Source organism: Bufo gargarizans, chromosome 6 (genome assembly GCF_014858855.1).
Source record: "Bufo gargarizans isolate SCDJY-AF-19 chromosome 6, ASM1485885v1, whole genome shotgun sequence".
Taxonomy (NCBI): domain Eukaryota; kingdom Metazoa; phylum Chordata; class Amphibia; order Anura; family Bufonidae; genus Bufo; species Bufo gargarizans.
Genome location: NC_058085.1, coordinates 74,307,001 through 74,330,502, shown reverse-complemented (window position 1 = coordinate 74,330,502; position 23,502 = coordinate 74,307,001). Strand labels below are relative to the sequence as shown.

The window sequence follows — 23,502 nt, the reverse complement described above, 5'->3', positions numbered from 1 at the left end:
AAAACAATGTCTGACTTTCATTGGTTAACATTTATAGAATTTTAATTTATTATTACTTTTGTCAGATTAAAGTTATTTCTGTGACCATTGTGACTTTTTCTTTCATTGACCAAAGGGTACCAACAATTTTGTCCACGTCTGTATATATGTAAAAAAAAAAATTATATATATATACACACACACACATATAAAATGCATATTTTATTTTCATTCAACACTAATCCTGGTTTATTTCTATTTTTCTTGCAATCAGAGAATGGGAGAACTTGTAAGTCTTTTGTTTGGTATACCCACTTGTTGAATGTTGTTGGCAGAGCTGACTTTCCAGTAGATTTGTACGTGTGTACAACGTTTCTTACCTAATTTCTTTTCATCTAGGAACCAGACCAATGTTCGCAGGATGCACACAGCTGTGAAACTTAATGAGGTTATAGTCAAGAAATCTCATGATGCAAAACTTGTTCTACTCAATATGCCTGGTCCACCTCGTAATAGAAAAGGGGATGAAAACTGTATCCTTTTCTGTGAAACAAAAACTATGATAACTCATCTTAGCAAATTAATAGCAGTAATATTTTCCTACAAAAAGCCTGCTGGATATAATTAAACCCCAAGTCTAGTAAATGCCGTATTTTTCACCCTACAAGATGTACTCTTTCCCCCAAAAAGTGGGGTAAAAAACAGCAGTGCATCTTATAGGGGGAATACTAATGAGTGCTTTAGTACTAGTACAGCAGGACCAGGGAGCGGTGAATACAGTGCTCCTTCTGCTAATAGTATTCAGTGCTCCCTAGTCTTCTTCTGCCAGCACCACATGCTGTGCTCTGACCTGCGCACAGCATGAGGATGTAGACGTGCTCTGTGAGGTCAGGTCACGGCACAGCTCAGCAGGAAGAGTGCCAGATCTCTGGAGTGGTGGTGGCATCTGGAGTAGAAGTAGACAGATTATTATTTTTTTGTCCGATTGGTGGTCTGAGTTGAGTTCTAATTAACATTGGGGGTCTGATCTGAGGTGTGCGTGGAAGTCTAACATTGGGGTTCTGAGCTGAGCTTATTTACCTCTAAAACCTAGGCACATCTTATGCGCAAGTGCGTCTTATAGGGCAAAAAATATGGTATAAATGTCCAGGATATTTATAATCAACTTAAAATATGGAACTGTGCTGAGCACATAATTATAAAATGGTTATAGAAAGATATGGACTAGTGTAGAAGTTTACAGTTGTTTGACAAAGAATTTCACATGCTATATAAGTACTAATATTGAAGTATTTTACACAGATTTAGAGTGCAATTTAAATGGGTTTTCCGAGATTTAAATACTGATGACCTATCCCTCTGGACAGGTCATCAGTATCTGATCAGTGGGGGTCCAACACCCGAGACCCACGCTGATCAGCTATTTAAGAAGGCACCAGCGCTTCTGTGAGCGCCACAGCCTTCTCCGTGGTCACTAAGCACGGCACCTTACATAGCACAGCAGCTGTGCTTGGCATTGTAGCTCAGCCCCATACACTTCTATGAGGGTCACTTGCGGATAGGCCATGTGACCGATGAACGGGTCATCACTCAGTCTACAAAAAGCTGAGAGAAGGCTGCGGCACTACTGCGAGAGCAGCTGCCTTTTCAAACAGCTGATCGACAGCAGTCCAAGGTGTCTGACTCCCACCGATTAGATACTGATGACCTATCTAGGTCAAGTCTCCGTAAACCCCCTTTATCTCATTGTATACAAGTATATAATTCTCAGATGCAAAAAATATTGGCCCATATTTACAAATTTTTCTGAGCCAAGTCTAAAAATTGGCGCATCTAAGGTTTCTACACTTTTTTGGGCATTCTCAACAATAATGCAGGACCTAAGATGCATCATTTTGCACCAAAGCTGCACCACAATTCTGGTGTAAATATCCGATTCAAAGCAAGTCAAGTTGGTATAGAGTCCGAGAAAAAAAGTGTCCAGCCCTGCACCACATTCATCATCCAGTCTGAGCCCCGTGATAAATCTGGTGCAGGTCTAGACACACTGTCTAAGCTGATGCCATCTTTAGGATTAGTAAATCTGGGCCAATGTGTTCTTATTCTTACAGCTGGAAAACCAAATTTATATGAAATCTTATGCTGTTATTCACCTTATTTATTTTTTCCCTCAACTTCTGGTATCAGATATGGAGTTTTTAGAAGTCCTCACAGAACATCTGGACCGGGTTATGTTAGTTCGCGGTGGAGGACGTGAGGTCATTACCATCTATTCTTGAATACCAGAACCTGGATGAAGTTTTTGCTGCACTTAGCAGGAGTCTTCGAACCTCTCTCCACATTGCAAAAGTATTAAGAAAACAGGAGAGATGGGGGGGAGGCATATGGTCAGTGCTCAGAAACTTCACTTGCTTCCACCATTTCCCTTTAATATCCTTACATGTGAACTGCAGCACCAGATCTTCCATTCCAGCACAAGTGCAACTGTTCCTCATATCTTCATCAGTGTGCCACTGATGAAGTTTATATACAAATCTTTACATAAGTCTATGTACGTTTCTTAAACTGAGCCGCACTGCTTACGATGCTATAGATACTGGCCCCTCTGTGCATCCTGTGATTCACTGTTACATAATTCCTACCCCAACACTGACTTGGAGAACACATGGGTTGTACTGGCAGAAAACAGAAGATAATTCTCATCAACACCTATTGGTGATAAAGACCAGTCATTAGATAAAGCATTGTTACGACAAGTTAAGGGAGAGAGGGAATATTCACCAGCATGCTTTACCGTTCCAAATGTTCCTCCCTCTATGCCCTTTTCTTGAAAGCTGCCATTTTCTCCTCGGCTTCAGCAATTTGATCTGTCAGGATTTGGGGTAACCGCAGACAACTTACACTGTCTTATTCAGACTGCATATGCCTCGTATCAGGAAGAGAAGAGCCAAAGTCACAGAAGAGGCCAAACAAGACATTAAGAGGACCACACAGCTGTGCAGGAAATCAAGCAAGGGCTGTTAATATATTGACTGATGCCGAGGAGCATGTTGCAATAATAATCTGATGCAAAAAAAAAAAAAAATCTTTCTGCCTTTTACATTTCCACTACCCTTTGCTTTGTACTACTGCTTTGTGCCAGAAGAATGGTGCACAGGGATTAAAGATTTGAGGCAAAGCAAAGGCGGGGCAACAGTTTGTGTAGAATCAGATTGGTAGCAGGGTTATCAGGGGACCTTTTGGAGACTGTGACTTGCTTCTACAGTCTCAAATTGCATGGCCTAGGGTAGACTGCTTATGTAAAGTTCATTTCACCCTATCCCAAACATGAGCTGTGAATTATTTTTTATTTTTTTTGTGCTTGCTTTTTTGTCCACCACCACTGCATAAACAATGTGGGTCTCACAGGTAGTGATATAATTTTCATATTGTTTGAACAATAAAAAAACAAAAAAAAACAAACAAAAAAAACTATTAAAATCATACAAGGCCGGTAATGTTTATGCACTTTTGAAACCTCAAATTTTAAATCGGAATACAAAAAAAACAAAAACAATAAAACTCTCAAAACCGGTCTTCCAGAAAAGTAGTGCATAGGAATGAAACAAAGTTGAAACTTTTGTTGGGCTTTTAAAATAATTTGCACGTGTGAAGCTGTTTATTCCTTTCGATGTTCCCCACTTTATAGCAAGCGCTGTGAATTCAGAAGGCCCATTGTATATATATTTAAAAAAATATATAAAAAATATCCCAACACGTTTTAGGTATTTAAACGTTTTACAGTGCCATGTCAATAGTGCTGTGACTTTAAGCTGTATGTGGCGTAGATGCTAAACAGCAAATGCCAGTGTACATATATATATTTTTTAACTATATAAATATATAAAGAGATTTATTCAGAATGCAGAGATCTACTGTTTAAAGTAAAAGTTAATTTAAAGGTAGAGTAAGCATGTACTGCAAAGTTATATTAATTTTCTCATGTGTAGCACATTCAGTCAATATTTTTCTATAATAGCTCAAGCTCCTCATCACCGAGGTACCTTGTTAAAAAAATTAAGATATTGCAAAATCTATATATATGACTTATTTGCTTATGGTGTTCATTTTATTTTATTTTTCTTAACCTGGTGCTTTCATGTATAGAATTGTAGTGTTTGCAATAAATGTGTTCCATTTGTCCTCAAGTCAGTGAAAACCTGCCAAATACAGTAGTAATAGGGTCTCAAATAAGGACAGCAGTATGAAGTTAGTATTTGGAGGAAAACCCAACTTCAACCTATATATAGGTAAATTTAGAAAAAAAAAAAAGTATGCGTTATTTTATTCTGTGTAGAACATGCGGCGCCCCCCCTGGTCATCCTCAATTTCTATTATAGGCTTGAACTACTTTTGTAGTTTGTGTCTTGCTGATGTATCCAGTCTTTAGTAATTCCACTTTGCCTTGTATAGAATGAGTAGATCAGCAGCCTTGCATGACTGCGATGGTGAATGCCATGCAAATTCTGTGACAATGTGGCTAATTTGTGCAAATATGAATATCATCATGACGGCACGGTAACTTTGTAAGGTCCATGCTTATCCGTGCAAGGCATGTTTGGCGGCGCCAGCAGCCACTAGCTGTTTTGACATTTGTACATAAAATGAGTGGCCCATGAGTTTTGCTATTTGTTCCTTGAAGTGCCTCAAAGAGTGAAAAACTGGCTCTCTTGTGCTCCAGCTGTTGCTCCGGGACATAGATCTTAGCAATTCAAACCAAACAGAAAATACATTTTTTTCATAACATTTCAAGAATAAAATGTGAAGAGTTTCTTTTTCCTTTCCTATAGTCAACGTTTGGTTCAATGCAAATAAAGTGTAATCATTATATAACAAAAGTTCAAGTTTGTAATATACTTTGTGTGTCGATTCCTCACCATTTTTAAGATGTCTGCTAAATGGGTGCATTTTTTTCTTTTTTTTTTAAACCAAGAGGCTAAAAACCATTAGGTCAAGTTTTTTATGCAGCTACAATGTATCCAGTCTAGGTGATCAGGCGAGATAAAGTAGAACAAAAATGTGGAGTTTGCCACGATGTATCCATGCTTATTACATAATAAAAGGATTGCAAAGAATTCATATTATTGCAACAGACCCTCAGATGTGAGAGAAGCATTTGCTTTTTAAAAACCATCAGCATCCAGGTGTTAAAGGGAAAATGTCACCTCAGAAACGCATATAAAATGGCCAGCATTACCTCATAGTAGCCCCCAGTCTGTTAATAACCATATGTTTGATCCGTTAGCCAGATGCTCCATAGGTTCAAAATACAATGTTTTAAGCGCCATCTTGTCGTTCAGCTTGAAGTCAAGGGGGCAGCGGCTTCCTTGCTTCAAGTCAAGGTAAGCACGCTCCCTAACCGTCCCCTCTCTTGTTCGATTAACAGCCTGCAATGCAGCCAGGATCGCATAAGTTTCGCGCATGCGTGGGGCGCTCCTTGGTAAGGTGCGTTCCCGTCTCCGGCTGCCGCTGTTACGGCGGCGCACTGCGCATGCGCGAGACTTAGATTTACAGCCTGCAGTGCAGCCAGGATCACATATCAAGAGGGGACAGTTAGGGTGAGTGCTAACCTTGACTTGAAGCAAGGAGGCCGCTGCCCCCTTGACTTTAAGCTGAACGGCAAGATAGCGCTGATGGTGCTTAAACCATCGTATTTTGAACCTATGGAGCATCAGACTAACGGATTAACAACAGACTGGGGGCTACTATGGAGCTACCATTTTATATGCGTTTTTGAGGCGACCGGATCCCTTTAAAAAAAAAAAGTCTGCATCATAAAAATGATGAGGAATTTAAAATGAAGCACATCACAGAGTTACATAACTTATATAATCTCTGATGAACCATTCTCTTGATAGATCATCAATATTATAATAGTGGGGGGTCCACCACACAGAACCCCCACCGTTCAGCGCTCCATCCGCTGTGTAGTGGCCATGCAGGCTATTTACTGTGAATGGCATGGCCGCTACAGAGTGGATGAAGCTTTCTGCCTCCGGCTCTGTCCTGTTTTCCGATGCCTGTTGGAATGCAGCTAATCAGCGGAGGTGTCATTTGTCGACCCCCCATGGATCTAATAATGACGACCTATCCTGAAGATAGGTCATCAATACCTAAAGACAAAAAATGCCCTTTAATTGTTTGCTTGACTAACTGTATTTTGGAGGGGGGGAGGGGGGATTGCATCAGACTTAAATTCCCACATTGCCAGTTGTCATCTGCACTATGAGAAAATATAGCTAAGGCTTTAGACTGCTAGTTCAACAGCATGTGACAGACATGTTAGGGTTTTGTACAGAGGAGCAATTTACAAAGAGGCCAGGATTTACTTATAAATCTGATAATACTTAGTATTCCTTTGAATATCTCAGAGTTGGGACATGCACATTCTTGCTTCTATGCAGACATATCAGGGACCTTTGAGAATTTAAACTATTTTAGTGACAATTCTTTCATCTTAAAAAATAAATAAAAAAACGCGGGAGACTTCGGCACTCCTCAGCCACTGGTACAGACTGGAGCAAGAGTACACATTGCTTCTGCTTTAGGGGGATGATACAGGGCTGAGCAGTACGTCTTCTCTGAAATCTTCCAGTAACTATGTTGCTAACTGGCATGTTCAAATATTTCGGGGTGGGAGGAAATAAAAGTTCAATGTTAATGTGGCAGCTTAGAGATTTCAATTAAAAAGTTGCACTACAAGCGTCAGAACAATAGATAGCTGACGACATGACTTTGGTAAAAAATAAAATAAAAAAAAAATAAAGACTCCAAAAGCTTCAATACTCCTGTTAATTAAACTCACTTTGTGCTACTTGTGCAATATATATATACATATTTAAATGTGTTTTGGAAAGTTCTACCACCAATGTGATCTTAAAAAACCCTCAAATGCACTCTATGTTTTGTGTGACTCCCGGTTACCTATGAAGTGTGCTCTTCCCCCTAGACGGCTAGTAAGTAATAAAATGCTTCATTATTATTATTTTTGTTTGTTTATAACTATGGATATAGATTGAAGTCGGTGTACAGATATTACTGTTACAAACCAAATGAATCACTGCTATAGACTGGCTGCTTTCGTTTATGTATCTTACAGGAACAGTTTCATGTTTTGTGTAGTTCTTTACAGTGTGGTTCTCTTTGTGGTTGAATGCTATCTTACTTACTCATACAGCTTTAATGTGCCGATTTATTTTGTTTCGAGACTGTCAGCACAAAATGCAATAAACCTAATTTTATTACACCCTTTGGATCTAGTGTTAAAACTGCTATTTAAAAAGTTAACCAATTCCTGCAAGTTTTATGAAAAATTAAGGAGACAATTAAGTTTTTTTTTTAAGAACTTTTACTTAAAACATTGTTTACAACAGGATACAATTTCATGTAATAACATACATGGCAATGCAGGGAGCAGTCACAAAACTATTCCACCAATGCAAAATTATTGGTGACTAACAAGATGTGGAGAAACAGAAATTCTCAGAATACTTCTGAAAACGAAAACCTGTTGACTCTAAATGCTGCAACATTAGGTGAAGTCGTGTGTAAAACCCAACAAAAATAGGGAAAAGACAAATATGTGACCATTTTCATTTTTTTCAATAAATGCACTAGTAAGTTACCGCTAGGAGTCGTCAACACAAGATCTGTAAGACCTACAGCATCAGCTAGTAGTGGCGGGGATAAGAGCCCATTGAAGGCTGTGGTGGAGGCCCACTGCGAATCGCTTGATTTGCCGTTTGACTCACCAAGTGAGTAAGTGCAGGCCCGCTCTGAATCAAGGTGTCCAGAGCTTTCTGCACACTAGGGTTGTCAAAGTTTATGCCTGCAGATGCCCCTGGTCGCTGGTTTGGCATATTACTGGGTGCCTGAGGACGAAGCTGCCCATACATATACTGTAATTGAGGAGAGGGACCAGGCCTGGAAGCTGTATTCTTTACAGATTCAACTGGTGCGAGAGCACTAGGATGTTGGTTTCCCATGGGCTGAGATCTCTGTGCAGTAGGAGCAAGTGGTGGAATGTCCGTTTGGACTGCCCGTTGGGCAGGGGGCACATTTCCATAGCTCTGGCCTGGGACAGATGTTGCTCCTATACCCGTTTGTTTAGCACTGACAGACGAAGAGGAAACTCCACTATTGAACAGACTGAGAATTTTTGCCTGCAGCTCTTGTTGAGAGTTGCTTTGAGGTTGAGTTGCCTGAGCACCCGAATTCAGCTGCGGTGTCACTGGCATTGTTTGACTGCTGGTAAGGTTTGATGAACCCTCAAGAGACGTTCCAGAACTTACTCCCAACGGTCTAGAGAGTTGTGCTATGAAAACAAAAGAGCGACAAGCATGTTAAATCTTATAAATTAACACAAAAGATAGTAGAATTAGAAATGAAAACACTTGAAAGTTGCTATTTCATGAGGGCCATTACTACTTACATGTTAGCGGGTCGGCAGATAGAGACAGCATTCTATCTTTACGATCGCGTAAATACAGTATAACCTTATCTATTTCATCAGGAGTGACATATCTATTATCTACAAGCAAATTAAGCAGGGTCATTATTCCAGGGGGTGGAGGAGGCCTTGATCCTTCATCCAAAGCTAAAGCACGCTCTCTTAAAATGGCGTCGGTGGACAGCTTGGCAGCTTGTTTTGCAACATCGTCACGTTCCTTGTCGCGTTTCTCCAACTTGTACCGTTCAAAACTTCTTGCCACAAGTACTATGGCATCTGCAAGTGGCATGTTCCTATGCTCTGTAATGATAAGGATAGTTTCTTGTCTGATAAAATACATACAAAAGATACCAATCACCAAAACTCAACCACACATACAAAGAAAATTTTTTATTCCCGCACGGCAGATTCGTGGCAGAGCTTTCCGTTGCTGAAAATCAGTACTATTCATCTGAATGGGGCCTGTAGAAATCCATGTCTGCTGCCTAAAACAACTCCATTCAGATGAACAGAACTGATTTTAAGTAGCATGGCTGTAAAGAGTTCAGCAACAAAACTGCCTTTTCTGAATATACTTTTAAGTTGCAATTATTTATTTTTATGATTCTTTACATACGAAAATAATTTCTCACTACAAGCTTAAGACAGTTTCCGAGACAGCTAGAATTTTCTTCTTGTTGTGTCATTAACATTTTTTTTAACTGATGCCCATATGCTTCATATGAAGACATTTATTTTTTTTCCTCCTCAGGGTAACAAAAAAACAAAAAAACAAAAAAGTCGCAAATGCAAATATTGACTGCATCAAGTTGTGCTTGTTTCCAAATTCCAAAAAGAGAGTAGGGCACGAGTGGCTGTAGTTTATGACTGGCAGGATTCCATGGATGACAAGAACAGTATTACATCTTTATTAGGTTTGCTTGAGTAGCAATAATATTAGCCAAAACTATAAAATCCACACAGTAATTAAAGGGGTATTCTCATCTCAGACAATGGGGGGATATCGCTACAATATGCCCCCATTGTCTAATAGGTGATGGGCCCCAGAGGTGGGACCTCACAATGATCTCTAAAACAAAGCCTAACATGAGGCCGGCAAAGTGGTGTTGGGTCCAGTCACCACAAAGCCTTGCTGGTGTGCCGCCATAAATAGCCGAGCCAGCGTTCCGCTATTTTCGGCAGCCACATAGAAATGAGTGGAGGGCAGCTACGTGTGCGCCCTCCACCACCTTCAGAGCTCCGTTTAGGTGATAGACGCATATCGCTGGGACCGATGCTCAGATTACACAACCGTTTTAAGGCTCTGCTTGCAGTTTTAAAATCACCTTCATAGTCTTAACCCAGTTGGTGACCAGCCTGTTTTGGCCTTACTGACCAAGCGTTTTTCTTCTTTTCATCATAGCCTTCCAAGAGCTTATAAAATAAGATTTTTTTACGTCCATGTAGCTGTATAAAGGGCTTGTTTTTTTATGGGGCAAGTTGTACTTTTTAACGGCATTATTTTGGTGTACACGACTGTCTGATTAACTTTTATTAACTCTTTCTGGGAGGGAAATGGGGGAAAGCAATACTACGCTTTACATTATAAATTTTAAAGGCGTTAATTTTTCAGTATAAACATAATATATTTATTCTCTGGATCAGTACGATTACAGCAATACCAAATACATATAGTTTATTTTTACGTTTTACTACTTTAATCCCTTAGGGACCCATGACGTACCGGTACGGCATGGTTCCCGAGTCCTTAAGGACCCATGACGTACCGGTACGTCATAGGTTTAAAACTACATTGCGGCGGGGGTTAATTGGAACAGGATGTCCGCTGAAATCATTCAGCGGGCATCCTGTCACAATGCCGTATCGGCGATCGCAGCAAACCGCAGGTCAATTCAGACCTGCGGTTTGCTGCGTTTCCGGTCCATTCGGGTCTCCGGTGACCCGATGAACCGAAAAAGGACGGAGATCGGTGGTGTGATTACACACCACCAATCACAATCCGAGCATTTGGGGGCGGCGTTGCTGTCCTTGGTGATGGAGAGAGGCGGGAAATTCAAACTCCCGGCGCTCCTCTCTCCCCTCCTCTTCCTGCTGCTGCACCTGCACCGTCCTCACCAGCTCCTGCGATTTCAAAACTTGCTTCTAAACTTCTAAGCTATGTAACATCCCCAAAAAATAAAATGGCATTCCCAAAATGATACAAACATGAAGTAGACATATGGGGAATGTAAAGTCATCACAATTTTTGGGGGTATTACTATGTATTACAGAAGTAGAGAAACTGAAACTTTGAAATTTTCGAAATTTCCCAAATTTTTGTTAAATTTTGCATTTTATTATGCAAAAAAAAATAAAACTTTTTTGACCCAATTTTAGCAGTGTCATGAAGTACAATATGTGACGAAAAAACTATCTCAGAATGGCCTGGATAAGTCAAAGCGTTTTAAAGTTATCAGCACTTCAAGTGACACTGGTCAGATTTAAAAAAAAATGGCCAAGTCCTTAGGGCTTAAAGGGTTAAACCCCCCCCCCTTTTTTTTTTAAAGGAAAATCTTTTTTCATCGCCGCTTCCCAAGACGCATAACTTTTTTTTCTTTTTCTTTCTACAGAGCTGCGTGGGAGATTGATTTTTGCGCGACGACTTTTCATTGGTGTAATTCTGGGGTAAATAATGCTTTTTAATAGTTACGTTTTTTTGGGTGTTGACCCACAAAGTTATCACATGCCCAAAATTTTTAAAAATCGGCTGAAGTTAATGTAAAACCTCAGTGGCAGTATTGCTGTTAACCCACTACCACCCCAAGAAAGAGTTAAAAGGGTTTTCCAGGATTTATATTAACAGATTACCTATGCTCTGGATAGGTCATCAGTATCTGATCTGTGAGGGTCCAACACCCAAGACCCCTGCCGATCAGCTGATTGAGAAGGCAGCGGTGCTCCTGTGAGGGAAGCTGCCTTCTCACAGGTCATCAAGCACAGTACCATACACTGTATAGCAGATGTGCTTGGTATTGCAGCTCAGCCCCATTCACTTGAATGGGGCTGAGCTGCTCCTAGGCCACGTGATCAATGAACGTGGCGTCACTGGCCTAGGAAAAGCAGAGGGAAGGCAGCGGTGCTCATAGTGCAGGTGCCTTCTCAAACAGCTGATCAAGGGAGTCCTGGATGTCGGCCCCCCACCGATCAGATACTAATGACCTATCCAGCCGCTGCTGCATCTTGCCGACACGTGGAACAAAACATCCAGCAACGAGCCTCCCTAGCGTCACCTGCGATGCTAGGGAGGCTTGTCCCTGTCACGGCCTGCTATTGGCCAATTTTTGCATTTCCAAGAAAACAATGCCTTATTTTAGATATAATAGACACTAACAAATTTTCTCACATACTTACAGCCTATGTAACATAATTTTTAAATAAATAAAACAGGTGGATGGTTTTCTCGATAGAAATTTTTAAGAGTCCATGTATTCCACTTCCTGCCCTGGCTCTTTAAAGGATAGGTCATCAGCATATGATCGGCGATTAAGAAGGCAGAGGCACTGGCAGTAGCGTCACAGTCTTCTCGCAGCTGTTCAAAGGCCGAGTGACGACATGTTCATCCGTCACGTGGCCTTGGAGTGGCTCAGCCGCTGTACAACGTACAACACTGTGCTTGGTAAGCTGCGAGAAGGCTGCAGCACTCACAGCAGCGAAAGTTCCTTCTCAAACAGTTGATCGGCGGAGTTCGTGGCATTAGACCCCAACCAATAAGATACTGATTACCTATCCTGAGGATAGGTTATCAGTAAAAGGCCTAGGGCTGAAACGATTATTCGAATAACTCGATTAAATAGAGTCAAAAAATTCATCGATGCAGTTTCCCTGCATCGAGGAATCGTTCAGATCACGTGATCACGGAGCGGGAGTGAAATTAAGCGTCTCACTCACCGCTTCTGTGTCCTCCGGAGCCAGAGAGGCAGGCACAGCTGAGGAGGGAGGGAGGGAGGGAGGGAGTCTCTCCTTCCCCACTGTGCGCGGCTGCCGCTGAAGACCAAGGAGGAGGGGAGGAGGAGAGGGACTGTGGCCACTGCACCACCAATGAATGTGCCGGCCATATCCCACAGGGTCCCCCTCCTCCCCCCCATCATTGGTGGCAGTGTCAGTTCCGATCGGAGCCCCAGCAGTGTAATGCTGGGGCTCCGATCGGTTACCATGGGAGCCAGGACGCTGCTTAAGTCCTGGCTGCCATGGTATGTTAGTGAGCAGAGAGCAGCGCATTATACTCACGTGCGCTGTGGCCGGCGGTCGCTCCTTCTCATAGGTCTGTGCGGCGCATTGCTAATGCTTACAGCATTAGCAATCCGCCGCACAGACAGAAGAAGGAGCTACCGGCGGCCACAGCACACGTGAGTATAATGCGCTGCTCTCTGCTCACTAACATACCATGGCAGCCAGGGCTTCAGTAGCGTGACTCCTGGCTGACATGGTAACCGATCGGAGCCCCAGCATTACACTGCTGGGGCTCCGATCGGAACTGACACTGCCACCAATGATGGGGGGGGAGGAGGGGGACCCTGTGGCCACTGCCACCAATGATTAATACTGGGGAGGGGGGGTTGCGTTACCATAGGGGGCATATCAGAGGCTGGGGGGAGGCAGATCAGAGGCTGGGGGGAGGCAGATCAGAGGCTGGGGGGAGAGGCAGATCAGAGGCTGGGGGGAGGGGGGGGGGCAGATCAGAGGCTGGGGGGAGGCAGATCAGAGGCTGGGGGCAAGCAGATCAGAGGGTGGGGGGAGGCAGATGGAGAGTGGTTAATGGAGGCTGCAAGCACCACCTTGGCATGTATAAAGTTATTGATTTAGAGAGGGGTTAATGAAGGCACCTCCAAGGTGCTTTCATTAACCTCTTCAGACCAATAACTTTATACATGCCTAATGCCAAGGTGCTTCCATTAACCCCTCCAAACCCAATGGGCATGTATAAAGTTATTGGTTTGGAGGGGTTAATGGAAGCACCTTGGCATTAGGCATGTATAAAGTTATTAACCCCTTCAAACCAATAACTTTATACATACCTAATTACGTACGTTATTTTAAGTAGCTTTTTCTTATTAGATTACTCGATGAATCGAGAAATATAATCGATAGAATACTTGATTACAAAAATATTCGTTTACTACAGCCCTAAAAAGGCCTCTTTTGGACTACCGTTTTTTGTTTCCGTTTTGCGGGCAGTTCCATATACGGAACCATTCATTTCAATGGTTCCGCAAAAAAACTGAATGTACTCCGTATGCATTCCGTATTTCCGTTCCGTTGAAAGATAGAACATGTCCTCTTATTGCCCGCAAATCACGTTCCGTGGCTCCATTTAAGTCAATGGATCCGCAAAAAAACGGAACACATACGGAAATGCATCCGTATGTCTTCTGCGTCCGTTGCGTTTTTCTGAACCATCTATTGAAAAGGTTATGCCCAGCCCAATTTTTTCTATGTCATTACTGTATACTGTATATGCCATACGGAAAAACGGAACAGAACAACGGAACGGAAACCCCCCAAAAAAACAAAAAAAAGGAACAACGGATCCGTGAAAAACGGACCGCAAAACACTGAAATAGCCATACGGTAGTGTGAAAGAGGCTAAACCCTTTTAACTTCCTCCTTTGTCTGGCATAGCAGACAGCCTCGCTTGACTTTGTCAGAGCATTCACTCGGACTGTAGAGGAAAGTACAATGCTCTTCTGTGAGAATCTTTATCTAGGCCTATCAGAACAATAGAGCTGCCCTATTGTCATTAAATTCTACAAGTGGTACCTTGGAACCGAACCAGAGTTCAGTATCAAGGTTTTTTTACAGTAATAATTAATTCACAAAGTTATTACATGAAGTCTCACGAGACTTCGCAAAGTAAAAACTCCTGCTCCATACAATGTTACAAAGTTTTATGAGTGAAGCATCCGAAGTAGATTAGCTCATCCCTAGTCATCATTATCACATTGTGAAGGGTCCGAGTCCTGGCATTCTTGATAATCAGCTGTTTCAGGGAGCCGCTGCGCTCATGGAGAATACCAAAAATAGTACCGTACACTTTCTAGCGGCAGTGCCTGGTATTGCAGGTCAGCCTCATTGATTGATTGATTTGAGCTGCAACTAGGCCAAGTGACTGATGTACAGTGACATCGCTGGCATAGGAAGAAGCTGTGGCACTCAACAGCTGTTTGGCAGGGTTCCCGGGTGTTGGACCTCTGCAGATCTGATATTAAGGTTAGGTCATCAATATAGTTTCTCTATAAGTGAGAAGTAGAGCAGTAATAACCACTGTCATTTAGAGAGAAACATCATCTTTGTTTCTCTGTGGCAAACATCTGATAGTAAATGTGTTACTTTATTATCGAATGTGTGTTCACCACAACAAAAACGACAATGTCTCTGAATAAGAATAATAACCTAAGTTAGGTTACGGCTTTAATTTCTGGCTTGCAAAAACATGGACAATTTTAAATGTCAACCCTCAGACTAAGGGAAATAATTGGATTTTTGTACTTACCGTAAAATCCCTTTCTCGTTCAATTCATTGGGGGACACAGCACCATGGGTATACGCCCAGCTACGACTAGGAGGGGCCACAAGATATGAAAAAAGGTTGGCTCCACCCATGTGGGCTATAACCACTTCACAGACACTAGGCTATTCAGTTTGTACCAGTAGCAGTAGGAGAGAGAGAAACAAAAGCAAAGAACCAACATGTCCTGACCGGGGAAGGAAAGAAGAACAGCAGCCTGGTGACAAACAGAAATGAAAACAAAGTGTGGGATCTGTGACCCCCAATGAACTGAACGAGAAAGATTTTACGTTAAGTACAAAAATCCAATTTTCTCGTTAATTTCATTGGGGGACAGAGCACCATGGGATGTCCCAAAGCAGTCCCCGAGGGTGGGAAGGAAATCTCATACAAAAAGTTGGGTGCACAGGAGCAGGAGAACCATGTGACCCAACAGGACAAGGAGAGGCCATAGCATGAAATGGTAGATAGAAAACTAAGGAAGTGAGCCGAGAGGCTCCAGGACCAGGAAGAGTCCAAAAGGAAAAATAAATAAAAAATTGGTGGAAGAACGCCAGGATCCCAAGGACAAGTGCCTGGGAAAAAAGGCCATATGCTAGAAAGAAACAAAGGGAAACACCCAGATCCAGCCAAGGTGTGGAAAAATAAAGACACTAGATGTCATGCGCAAGAACCGAGAGTTGAACAAAGGTGCACTAGAGAGCCAGGGCTCCCCCGGAAGAAACAGGAGAGCAGCACAACCGGAAGGAGTCTGTTGGTAATGGCCTAGCGCTCTGCATATAGAAGGATGCTCCAGGAAGAGGATCTATGAGAGGACAGACCCAACAAGAAAAATTAGACCATGAGGGAAGCTGGCAGGAGAGAAAATTCTTGGGAAAAGGACCGGAGCAGTCCTAAACCAAGGGAAAAAAAACTTCCTGGAGTCAAACTAAAGGAAGATCCTGTGGACCACCCCTCGGCAAAAGGAAGGAGATTCCATAAGGCCTGGAAGCAAAGGAACCCGATCAGTAAGAGGGCCCGGCACGGCAATAACTCCAAATTGTCTCAAACCAAAAACATGGCCTGTCCGTGGCAAACACCATGTGAAGGCCAGGATAGAGAAGACTTGCACTCAGAGGGCCCGGTTCAGGAGGTACTGCACCGGGTGTCAGATCTGAACAGGCCAGCTATATACTGGATCTAACAATTGCAACTCTACTCCGCCCAAAAAAGGGGGGAACATATGGCTACCAGATACATACTACAACTAGGATGGTTTGTCAGATACAGCACCTTGCGATAGTACAAGTACACCGCCGAGGACGACGGTAATGGGATGCCAGATGCATACTAGAACCAGAAAAGAGTGATGAATACAGTGTCTGGGGATGGTACCAGCACTCCACATGAAGAGGGGCCACATGATTGCCTAGCACACATTAGAGCCAGGAAAGGGCAATGCAGGAGCCATATGGGCCACAGATACTTGGAGATACTACAAATACTCCACCTGAGAATGAGTAATCTGGTTGCATGATGCACAGTATAATGAGAGTGGAGACATGGCTACAGCATCTAGAAATGGTATAGGTACTCTGCTTGATAAAGGAGTACTATGACTGCGTGATGCACATTAGAACCAGACAGGTGTGATGGCTACAGCATTTGGAGATGGTACAGGTACTCTACCTAATAAAGGAGTAATATGGCTGTGTAGTGCAGCCTAAAACCAGACAGGTGTAATGGCTACAGCATGGTCAAAGCAACCCCCATTGGTGAGAAAAATTACAATAGAACCCCTGGATGGAAGGGAAAAATCGGAAAACAGATGTGGCCTTGTCAAAGCCGAAGCTGGGGACTAAAGTAGATGCCGCAACCGAAAATGAAGCACCCTAAAGCGGGCAGACACCGCAGGACGTGAGGAAGGAATGCCCTGAGGGGGGAAGGGGAATAGTCATATCTACCCCCATACAGAGAGAAAATGAGCCACACAGAGATCCTGGATGCCAGGAAAAAGGCAGGAACTGGTGTGGCCTAGTCCAGACCCAAGCCGGGGACTAGAGTAATTAGGAGGCCGAGGAAGGGAAGAACGGCCAGGGGGAAGGGAGGAAAGGAGTCCCTAACTATGGTAGGGAGCATAATCACAATCTGGCGTCTTCGGGCGCCACAGGGTCTCCCCTTCTGTAAACTCGCACTAGAGTGGGATTACCAGTACTCCACTGGGGATGCAGTAATGGGGGACTGCGTGACCGGCAAGGTACGTGCCCGCAGAGTGTGCTACTAAAGTGGACAATGAAGACCCCCTGCTGCAGGATAAAACCTGCACCTGTAACGTGAAGAGAAAAAAAATTTAAAATTTCTTTTTTTTTTTTAAAAGCCAAAAAAAAAAAAAAAAGTGCAGCAAGACCGGCAGGAGAAGAGCAGGTTGTGTCTGTCTCCTACGGACACTAGACTAAAACCGATTAGCCCAGTGTCTGTGGAGAGGGTATAGCCCACCTGGGCAGAGCAAACCTTTTTCATATCTAGTGTCGCCTCCTAGTGGTAGCTTGGTGTATATATATACATATACATACACACACACACACACATACATACATACATATATACACACACGTGATAATTCTTTACCTTGAGGTGTTCCAAATAAAATATTAACAGTGCAGGAGCGATGGGTCTGGTGTTGCTGTGTTATCACTATAGCAAAAGGTGTACCCCCTCTGGACACATCATCTAAGACTTGAGTTAAAGATACATCCGTATTCAAAAATATTAAATCCACCAACATGCCCAGGTCACGGATCTTTCTTCCCACAGATTCTGCATAATCCCTGAAAAACAAAAATACCTCAGTAAAGTAAAAGGTCTTTTTTCAAGATTTAACAGTTGATGACCTATACTAGGAATAGGTCATCAATATACACTAGTCACAAAAAGTTAGGGATATTTGGCTTTCGGGTGAAATTTAAGGAAAATGTAAAAAGTTCCCGCTACAGTGATATCATATCACAAAAGTAGGGAATTTAAGAAGCAGCAATAGCGATTTCCTCATCTCAAACATTTATTGAAACCAAAGCCAACACCAGTGGTGGGTACACCGCCCAAAAAATGTCAATGTCTCAATAACTTGTCATGTGGTCTTGAGCACCAATTACAGCTTGACAACGATGTTTCATGCTGTTCCCAAGTCGACTTCTTGTCTGCTGAGGCATGACATCCCACTCTACTTGAAGAGCAGCCCTCGGGTCATTAAGGCTCTGGGGGTACAGAGTAACAAGCCTCTACACGGTGACTCGGCTGATCCCATAGGTTTTCAATGGGATTCAGAATTGGAGAAAGTGCAGGCCACTCCAAGTGAGGTCCCCAGCAGCCATTCCCTAATGATGTGACCTTGATGAGTTGACGCACTGTCGTCCATGAAGATGAAATTAGGCCTGTGTTGTTCATAGAGAGGCACAATGACTAGATTAATGATGCTATTGACTAGACACATCTGCCCAAACTAATACTACCACCACCAAAGGCTCGTCTGGTGACAACAGTGGCTGATGCATAGCACTCTCCTTGATGTCTCCAACATTGTTGCCGGACATCATTTCTGCTCAGCGTGAATTGACCCTCATCAGTGAACAGCACTGTAGCCTACTGGTCCCTCGCCCAGCGTAGATGCTCCCTGGCCCATGTAAGACGATGACGCCTGTGCCTGGTGGTGTGATCAGGTACCCTTGCAGGTGATCTAGAACGCAGACCACACTGATGGGTGCCTCTAACTTGCCTTAAATGTGCCTGGAGTTGTGTGGCATTCATCATTCGGTTCCACAGGGCATTGTTCACAATGAAGCGGTCATCAGTTTGGGATATGGCCAAAGGATGTCCACTTCTATACCTTACTGTTACTCTTCCAGTCTTTGCATCTCTGCTGCAATCCTGCTGATGACACTATGTGACACTCTAAGCTCAGTGGCCACTTCCGTCTGAGAACATCCTGCTTGAAGCCTCGCAATGGTGAGGTACTGATGATCAATTGTTAGGTGTCATCTTGGTCTCATGATGTCAAAATATGAACAGCATGATAAGGAGGACTGTTTAAATACCAATTTTAATTGAAGCAGGAAATTTATTGGCCGTTTCATGGATCAAACACTTTGCCATTAAGCAGCTTGTAAGAGAACAGCAAGTTGTGCAAAAAGTATCGAAACACTGAACAGTTGGACATGTGCATTGAAAAGTTTAGAGAAGGTCACATTAAAGCGGTTTTGTCACTTCAGCGAATATAATTTATCATGTAGAGAAAGTTAATACAAGCCACTTAACTAATGTATTGTTATTGTCCATATTGCTTCCTGGATTCGTTTTGACCAGCCTGCAATCCATCTGTGATGGTCATGCGTGCACGACCTCCAGTGATAGATTGCAGGGTAGTCGTAACCATGGAGACAAGCAGTGTATAATTGTGACGGAAAAATTAATCCAGTAAGCAAAGGATGCAATATGGATAATAACGCATTAGTAAGAGGTTTCTATTAACTTCCTCTACATAATAAATGCCATTTGCTGAAGTGAGACAACCCTTTAAGTTAACCTGTAAAGATTAGAGAGCATGTCAGGTTCATCCTGAAATTTCTATTAAACCTACAAAAGAAAAAACCTCTCTGTCTAGTCTAAACAGAACGCATCACTTGATATCATCTAATCTATAAGGAAAAAAATTCAAGTGGAAAATATATATATAGCAAAATATCACTTTATTCACGAATAATAAATACGGGAAAAGCCAGGGTGGAAAACAGTATCCAGAGAGCCATAGGGAAATACACAAGAATGGAATCATGTATATCCATGCAATTCAGCATGGATGACCCAAAGGTACAGGTAAAAATGGTACATGGATGATCGGAAATCTGGGTGCAAGCATAGGAAAAAATGCCACTAAATAAGTAAGCACCCTACCAAATAATCCCATACAACAATCTCAAAGGAACTTCCGATCACTCATGAACCTCACATCAGCGAGAATTGTACAGGCATATACACACTTGCAGGGATCCAGTATAAGTAAATAGAAATAATCATTTAAATATCATAGAAATGGCATCCCACAGCTAATAATGTGGATCTGGTGTAGATGCCAACTGGAGCCAGACGTGAGCGCCCTGTGTTATAGTACTAGACGACAACCGTACCTGAGGACATGATGACCATGCGTGTAAGCCCTTAAAGCGCAGACCTCGACGCGCGTTTCGCCTGAACGGCTTCGTCAGGAGGTATTGAGAGACAGATTAACAGGGTATATATAGTCTATGAGGCTGTCCAATAAAGGTACCTGGATTGTATGCACCTGCGGTCCAGTGTAATCGGCGCGGAAACATCATGATGTGCGGCGCCATCTTTCAGCGCATCACCGTCCACCCGCCGCGCATGCGCGGCGCATGTGGACGTCACGGAGCGCATTCAGATGACGCCGCACAGCGCATGTATGGACCGCGACCCACTGGAACGCAGGTGAACCGCAGTAAGCGGGGGGCGGATCCCTTGACTACAGGGAAACTATAGTCAATAAGTTGCATATATGACCGCATTAATCCAAAGGGAGGTGATGACATACAATCCATTTCCCATCCACACCAGATCCACAAACCACCGCAGTATGACAATAAAAACACAACAGATACAATAATCCAAAAAGACATTGTGTCATAATATGTAGATTACAATAATAATAATAATAACAAAAGCCCCGTGAGCTATTATAAACATACATAAAAACATCCCAATGTACAACATTGTAATGTGTGAAAGAACATCTGTATTATACATATAATAATATCATGGCGAAACTATCACCAAGTAGATACTAAAAGGTAAAGGGAAGGATTACATCCCAGTAGCCCAAAGTGCATCTATAAGTGACAATGTCGTCTGCATTTTTTCCTATGCTTGCACCCAGATTTCCGATCATCCATGTACCATTTTTACCTGTACCTTTGGGTCATCCATGCTGAATTGCATGGATATACATGATTCCATTCTTGTGTATTTCCCTATGGCTCTCTGGATACTGTTTTCCACCCTGGCTTTTCCCGTATTTATTATTCGTGAATAAAGTGATATTTTGCTATATATATATTTTCCACTTGAATTTTTTTCCTCATCCTGAAATTTCACCCATAAGCCAAATATCCCTAACTTTTTGTGTGTATGATCGTCGGGGTCTGACACCCCAAACCACCACTGGTTAGCTGTTTGGGAGTAGCTCAATGAGAAATAGACACTGGAACTACTCCATCCAATAATGGACAGATCTTAACTGGAAGCACTCACTTCAATGGGAACAGCTGCAATGGGGGAGTTGTGCAACTCCTGAACAGCTGACTGGCATGGCAGCAGGGTGCAAGACCCCCTGCAGAGCTGATACCGACAACCTATGGTAGGGATAGGCCATGAATTGCTAAATTCTGAAGAACCCTTTCTAAAAGGGCATCTGTCTGGCAGATTTCGACCTGTAAAACTGGCTGACCTATTGCATGTGCGTTTGGCAGCTGAAGGCATCTGTGTTGGTCCCATGTTAATAGGTGCCCGCGTGGCTGCGAAAAATGATGCTTTGATATATGCAAATGAGCCTCCAGGAGCAACGGGGGCGTTGTCATTACACCGAGAGGCTCTGCTCCCTGCACTTTGATCGACAGGACCAGACAGGATGAGGTTTACACTGCTTGGCTCTGTCAAAGTGCAGAGGGCTCAGCAGTTGCAAAGAGAGCCAAGCCACTAGGAGTAACATCAACGCCCTCGATGCTCTCAGAAGCTTTTTTGGAAATATTAAAACTTCATTTTTCGCAGCAATGCGGGCACAAAGGAACATGGGACCAACATAGATGTCTTCGGTGGCCAAACATACATGCAACAGGCCAGCCAGTGTCATAGGCACAAATCTGCTGACGGAGTAAAATGGATGTGATTGAACACACTGCATGCTCTTACTTTGACTGTTTGTTTGCAGCAACAACCGAGCAGTCCACGTGACGATCCTGATCCAACTTTCTTTGAAGGTCATCAAAATATTGCTTATACAGCTCCTCGCGTCGACGTTCTTCACGCTTGTATCTTTCTACGAATACAAGTCCGTTATATACAATAGGTACCACAAGAAATTGTAAAACTAAGCCTTCAGTGACAATGACCCAATGTCTATGCCGTGCAAAATACAAATCATCCGTAAAGTAATACGTCTACACGCCGTCTTGCTTGGCAGGGAGTTCACACTACATGTGAGAAGAAAACAATTGGAAGCTACGATTCCAAAGTAGGACGACAGCGTTTATATGTATGTTATATTATTATTCTTTCCATAGCGCTGCACATACATAATACAGACAGATTTCACTAAGCATAAACAAGACCAGTCACAGACTGGGCCAGAAGGAGAGCGGGCCCAGCCCCTGAGGGCTTACAATGTGTTTCACTGTATCATTTTTATTACAGTGACAAGTATATTTGTTTCTAACCAGAATGCTTTAAGGACACTATCAATAGCAAAGAGAAAGTTAACCCCTTAGTGGCCAGCCTGTTTTGAACCCTCATGATTTTTTCTTTCATTGTCACATTACAAGAGCTATCATTTTATAAAAAATGTTTTTATCGATATAGCCATAAGAGCTTGGTTTTTTGTGGGACAAAATTGTAGTTTTTAAAGGCGCCATTTTGGGTACACAAATTACTGATGAACTTTTATTAACTTTTCTGGGGAGAAGATGTTACATTATAAATCTTAGCAGCGTTCATTTTCCGATATAAATAACAGGATAACTTTGGGTCACTACAATTACAATAATATGAAATAGATATATTTTGTATCACCACATCCTGAGATCTATAACTTTATTTTTCTTTCTACTGAGCTTCGTGAGGGCTTAATTTTTGCGGGCAGACCTGTACTTTTTATTGGTATCATTTTTCTGTACATAAAACTTTTGATTCCGTTTTTTTTAGTAGTGAATAAGCAAAAATCTGCAATTCCAACATTTATTATTTTTTTTTTTTTTTTTAAAACTTCGTTCACCGTACGGGATTAATTATATGATAGTGTGTCGTTATGGACGCGACAATACCGAATATGTGGAGGGCCTTTAATTTTTGCTATTTATCCATGGAAAAGGGTGTGTTTTTTTTTTTTTTACTTTATTATTTTTCTTGGTTATATGTAACAGTTCCACAAGTAGACTGAGGGATTATCTTTGCTCATGCACTGCAGAGAATTGAACTGTGTTAAGCCTCATGCACACGTCTGTGGAACACGGACCGGGTGATACCGGCCTGGATTTCTTCTGAGTGCAGGAGCGCACGGCGTCATTGGTTGCTATGACGCCGTGCGCTTCCTGCTGCCGCAATACAGTAATACACTGGTATCATCTATACCAGTGTACTAGTGTACCGCGGCGGCAGGAAGCGTATGTCGTCATAGCAACCAATGTACAAAAATAACTAAACAAAAATAAAATACACACACCCCAGTTAGCCA

At 42.5% G+C, this 23,502-nt stretch overlaps 2 protein-coding genes across 3 annotated transcripts in view; one reads left to right on the top strand and one right to left on the bottom strand.

The window, feature by feature from the left end:
- Window positions 1-2,604, top strand: part of SLC12A5 (solute carrier family 12 member 5) — an 82,813-nt gene extending 80,209 nt beyond the window's left edge. The window contains exons 24-26 of the mRNA XM_044297376.1: window positions 254-268; window positions 379-512; window positions 2,167-2,604. Of these exons, the coding sequence (XP_044153311.1) occupies window positions 254-268; window positions 379-512; window positions 2,167-2,258 (241 nt within the window). The 3' untranslated portion in view covers window positions 2,259-2,604. The remainder of the gene's footprint in view (window positions 1-253; window positions 269-378; window positions 513-2,166) is intronic.
- A 5,025-nt stretch (window positions 2,605-7,629) lies between these two features.
- The window catches only part of NCOA5 (nuclear receptor coactivator 5), a 46,102-nt gene continuing 30,229 nt past the window's right edge, over window positions 7,630-23,502 (bottom strand). For both annotated transcript variants that reach the window (XM_044298426.1, XM_044298427.1), the window contains 4 exons: window positions 21,966-22,092; window positions 17,619-17,818; window positions 8,450-8,767; window positions 7,630-8,332 (listed from right to left, as the gene is read on the bottom strand). In XM_044298426.1, coding sequence (XP_044154361.1) covers window positions 7,689-8,332; window positions 8,450-8,767; window positions 17,619-17,818; window positions 21,966-22,092 — 1,289 coding nt within the window. In that variant the 3' untranslated portion in view covers window positions 7,630-7,688. The remainder of the gene's footprint in view (window positions 8,333-8,449; window positions 8,768-17,618; window positions 17,819-21,965; window positions 22,093-23,502) is intronic.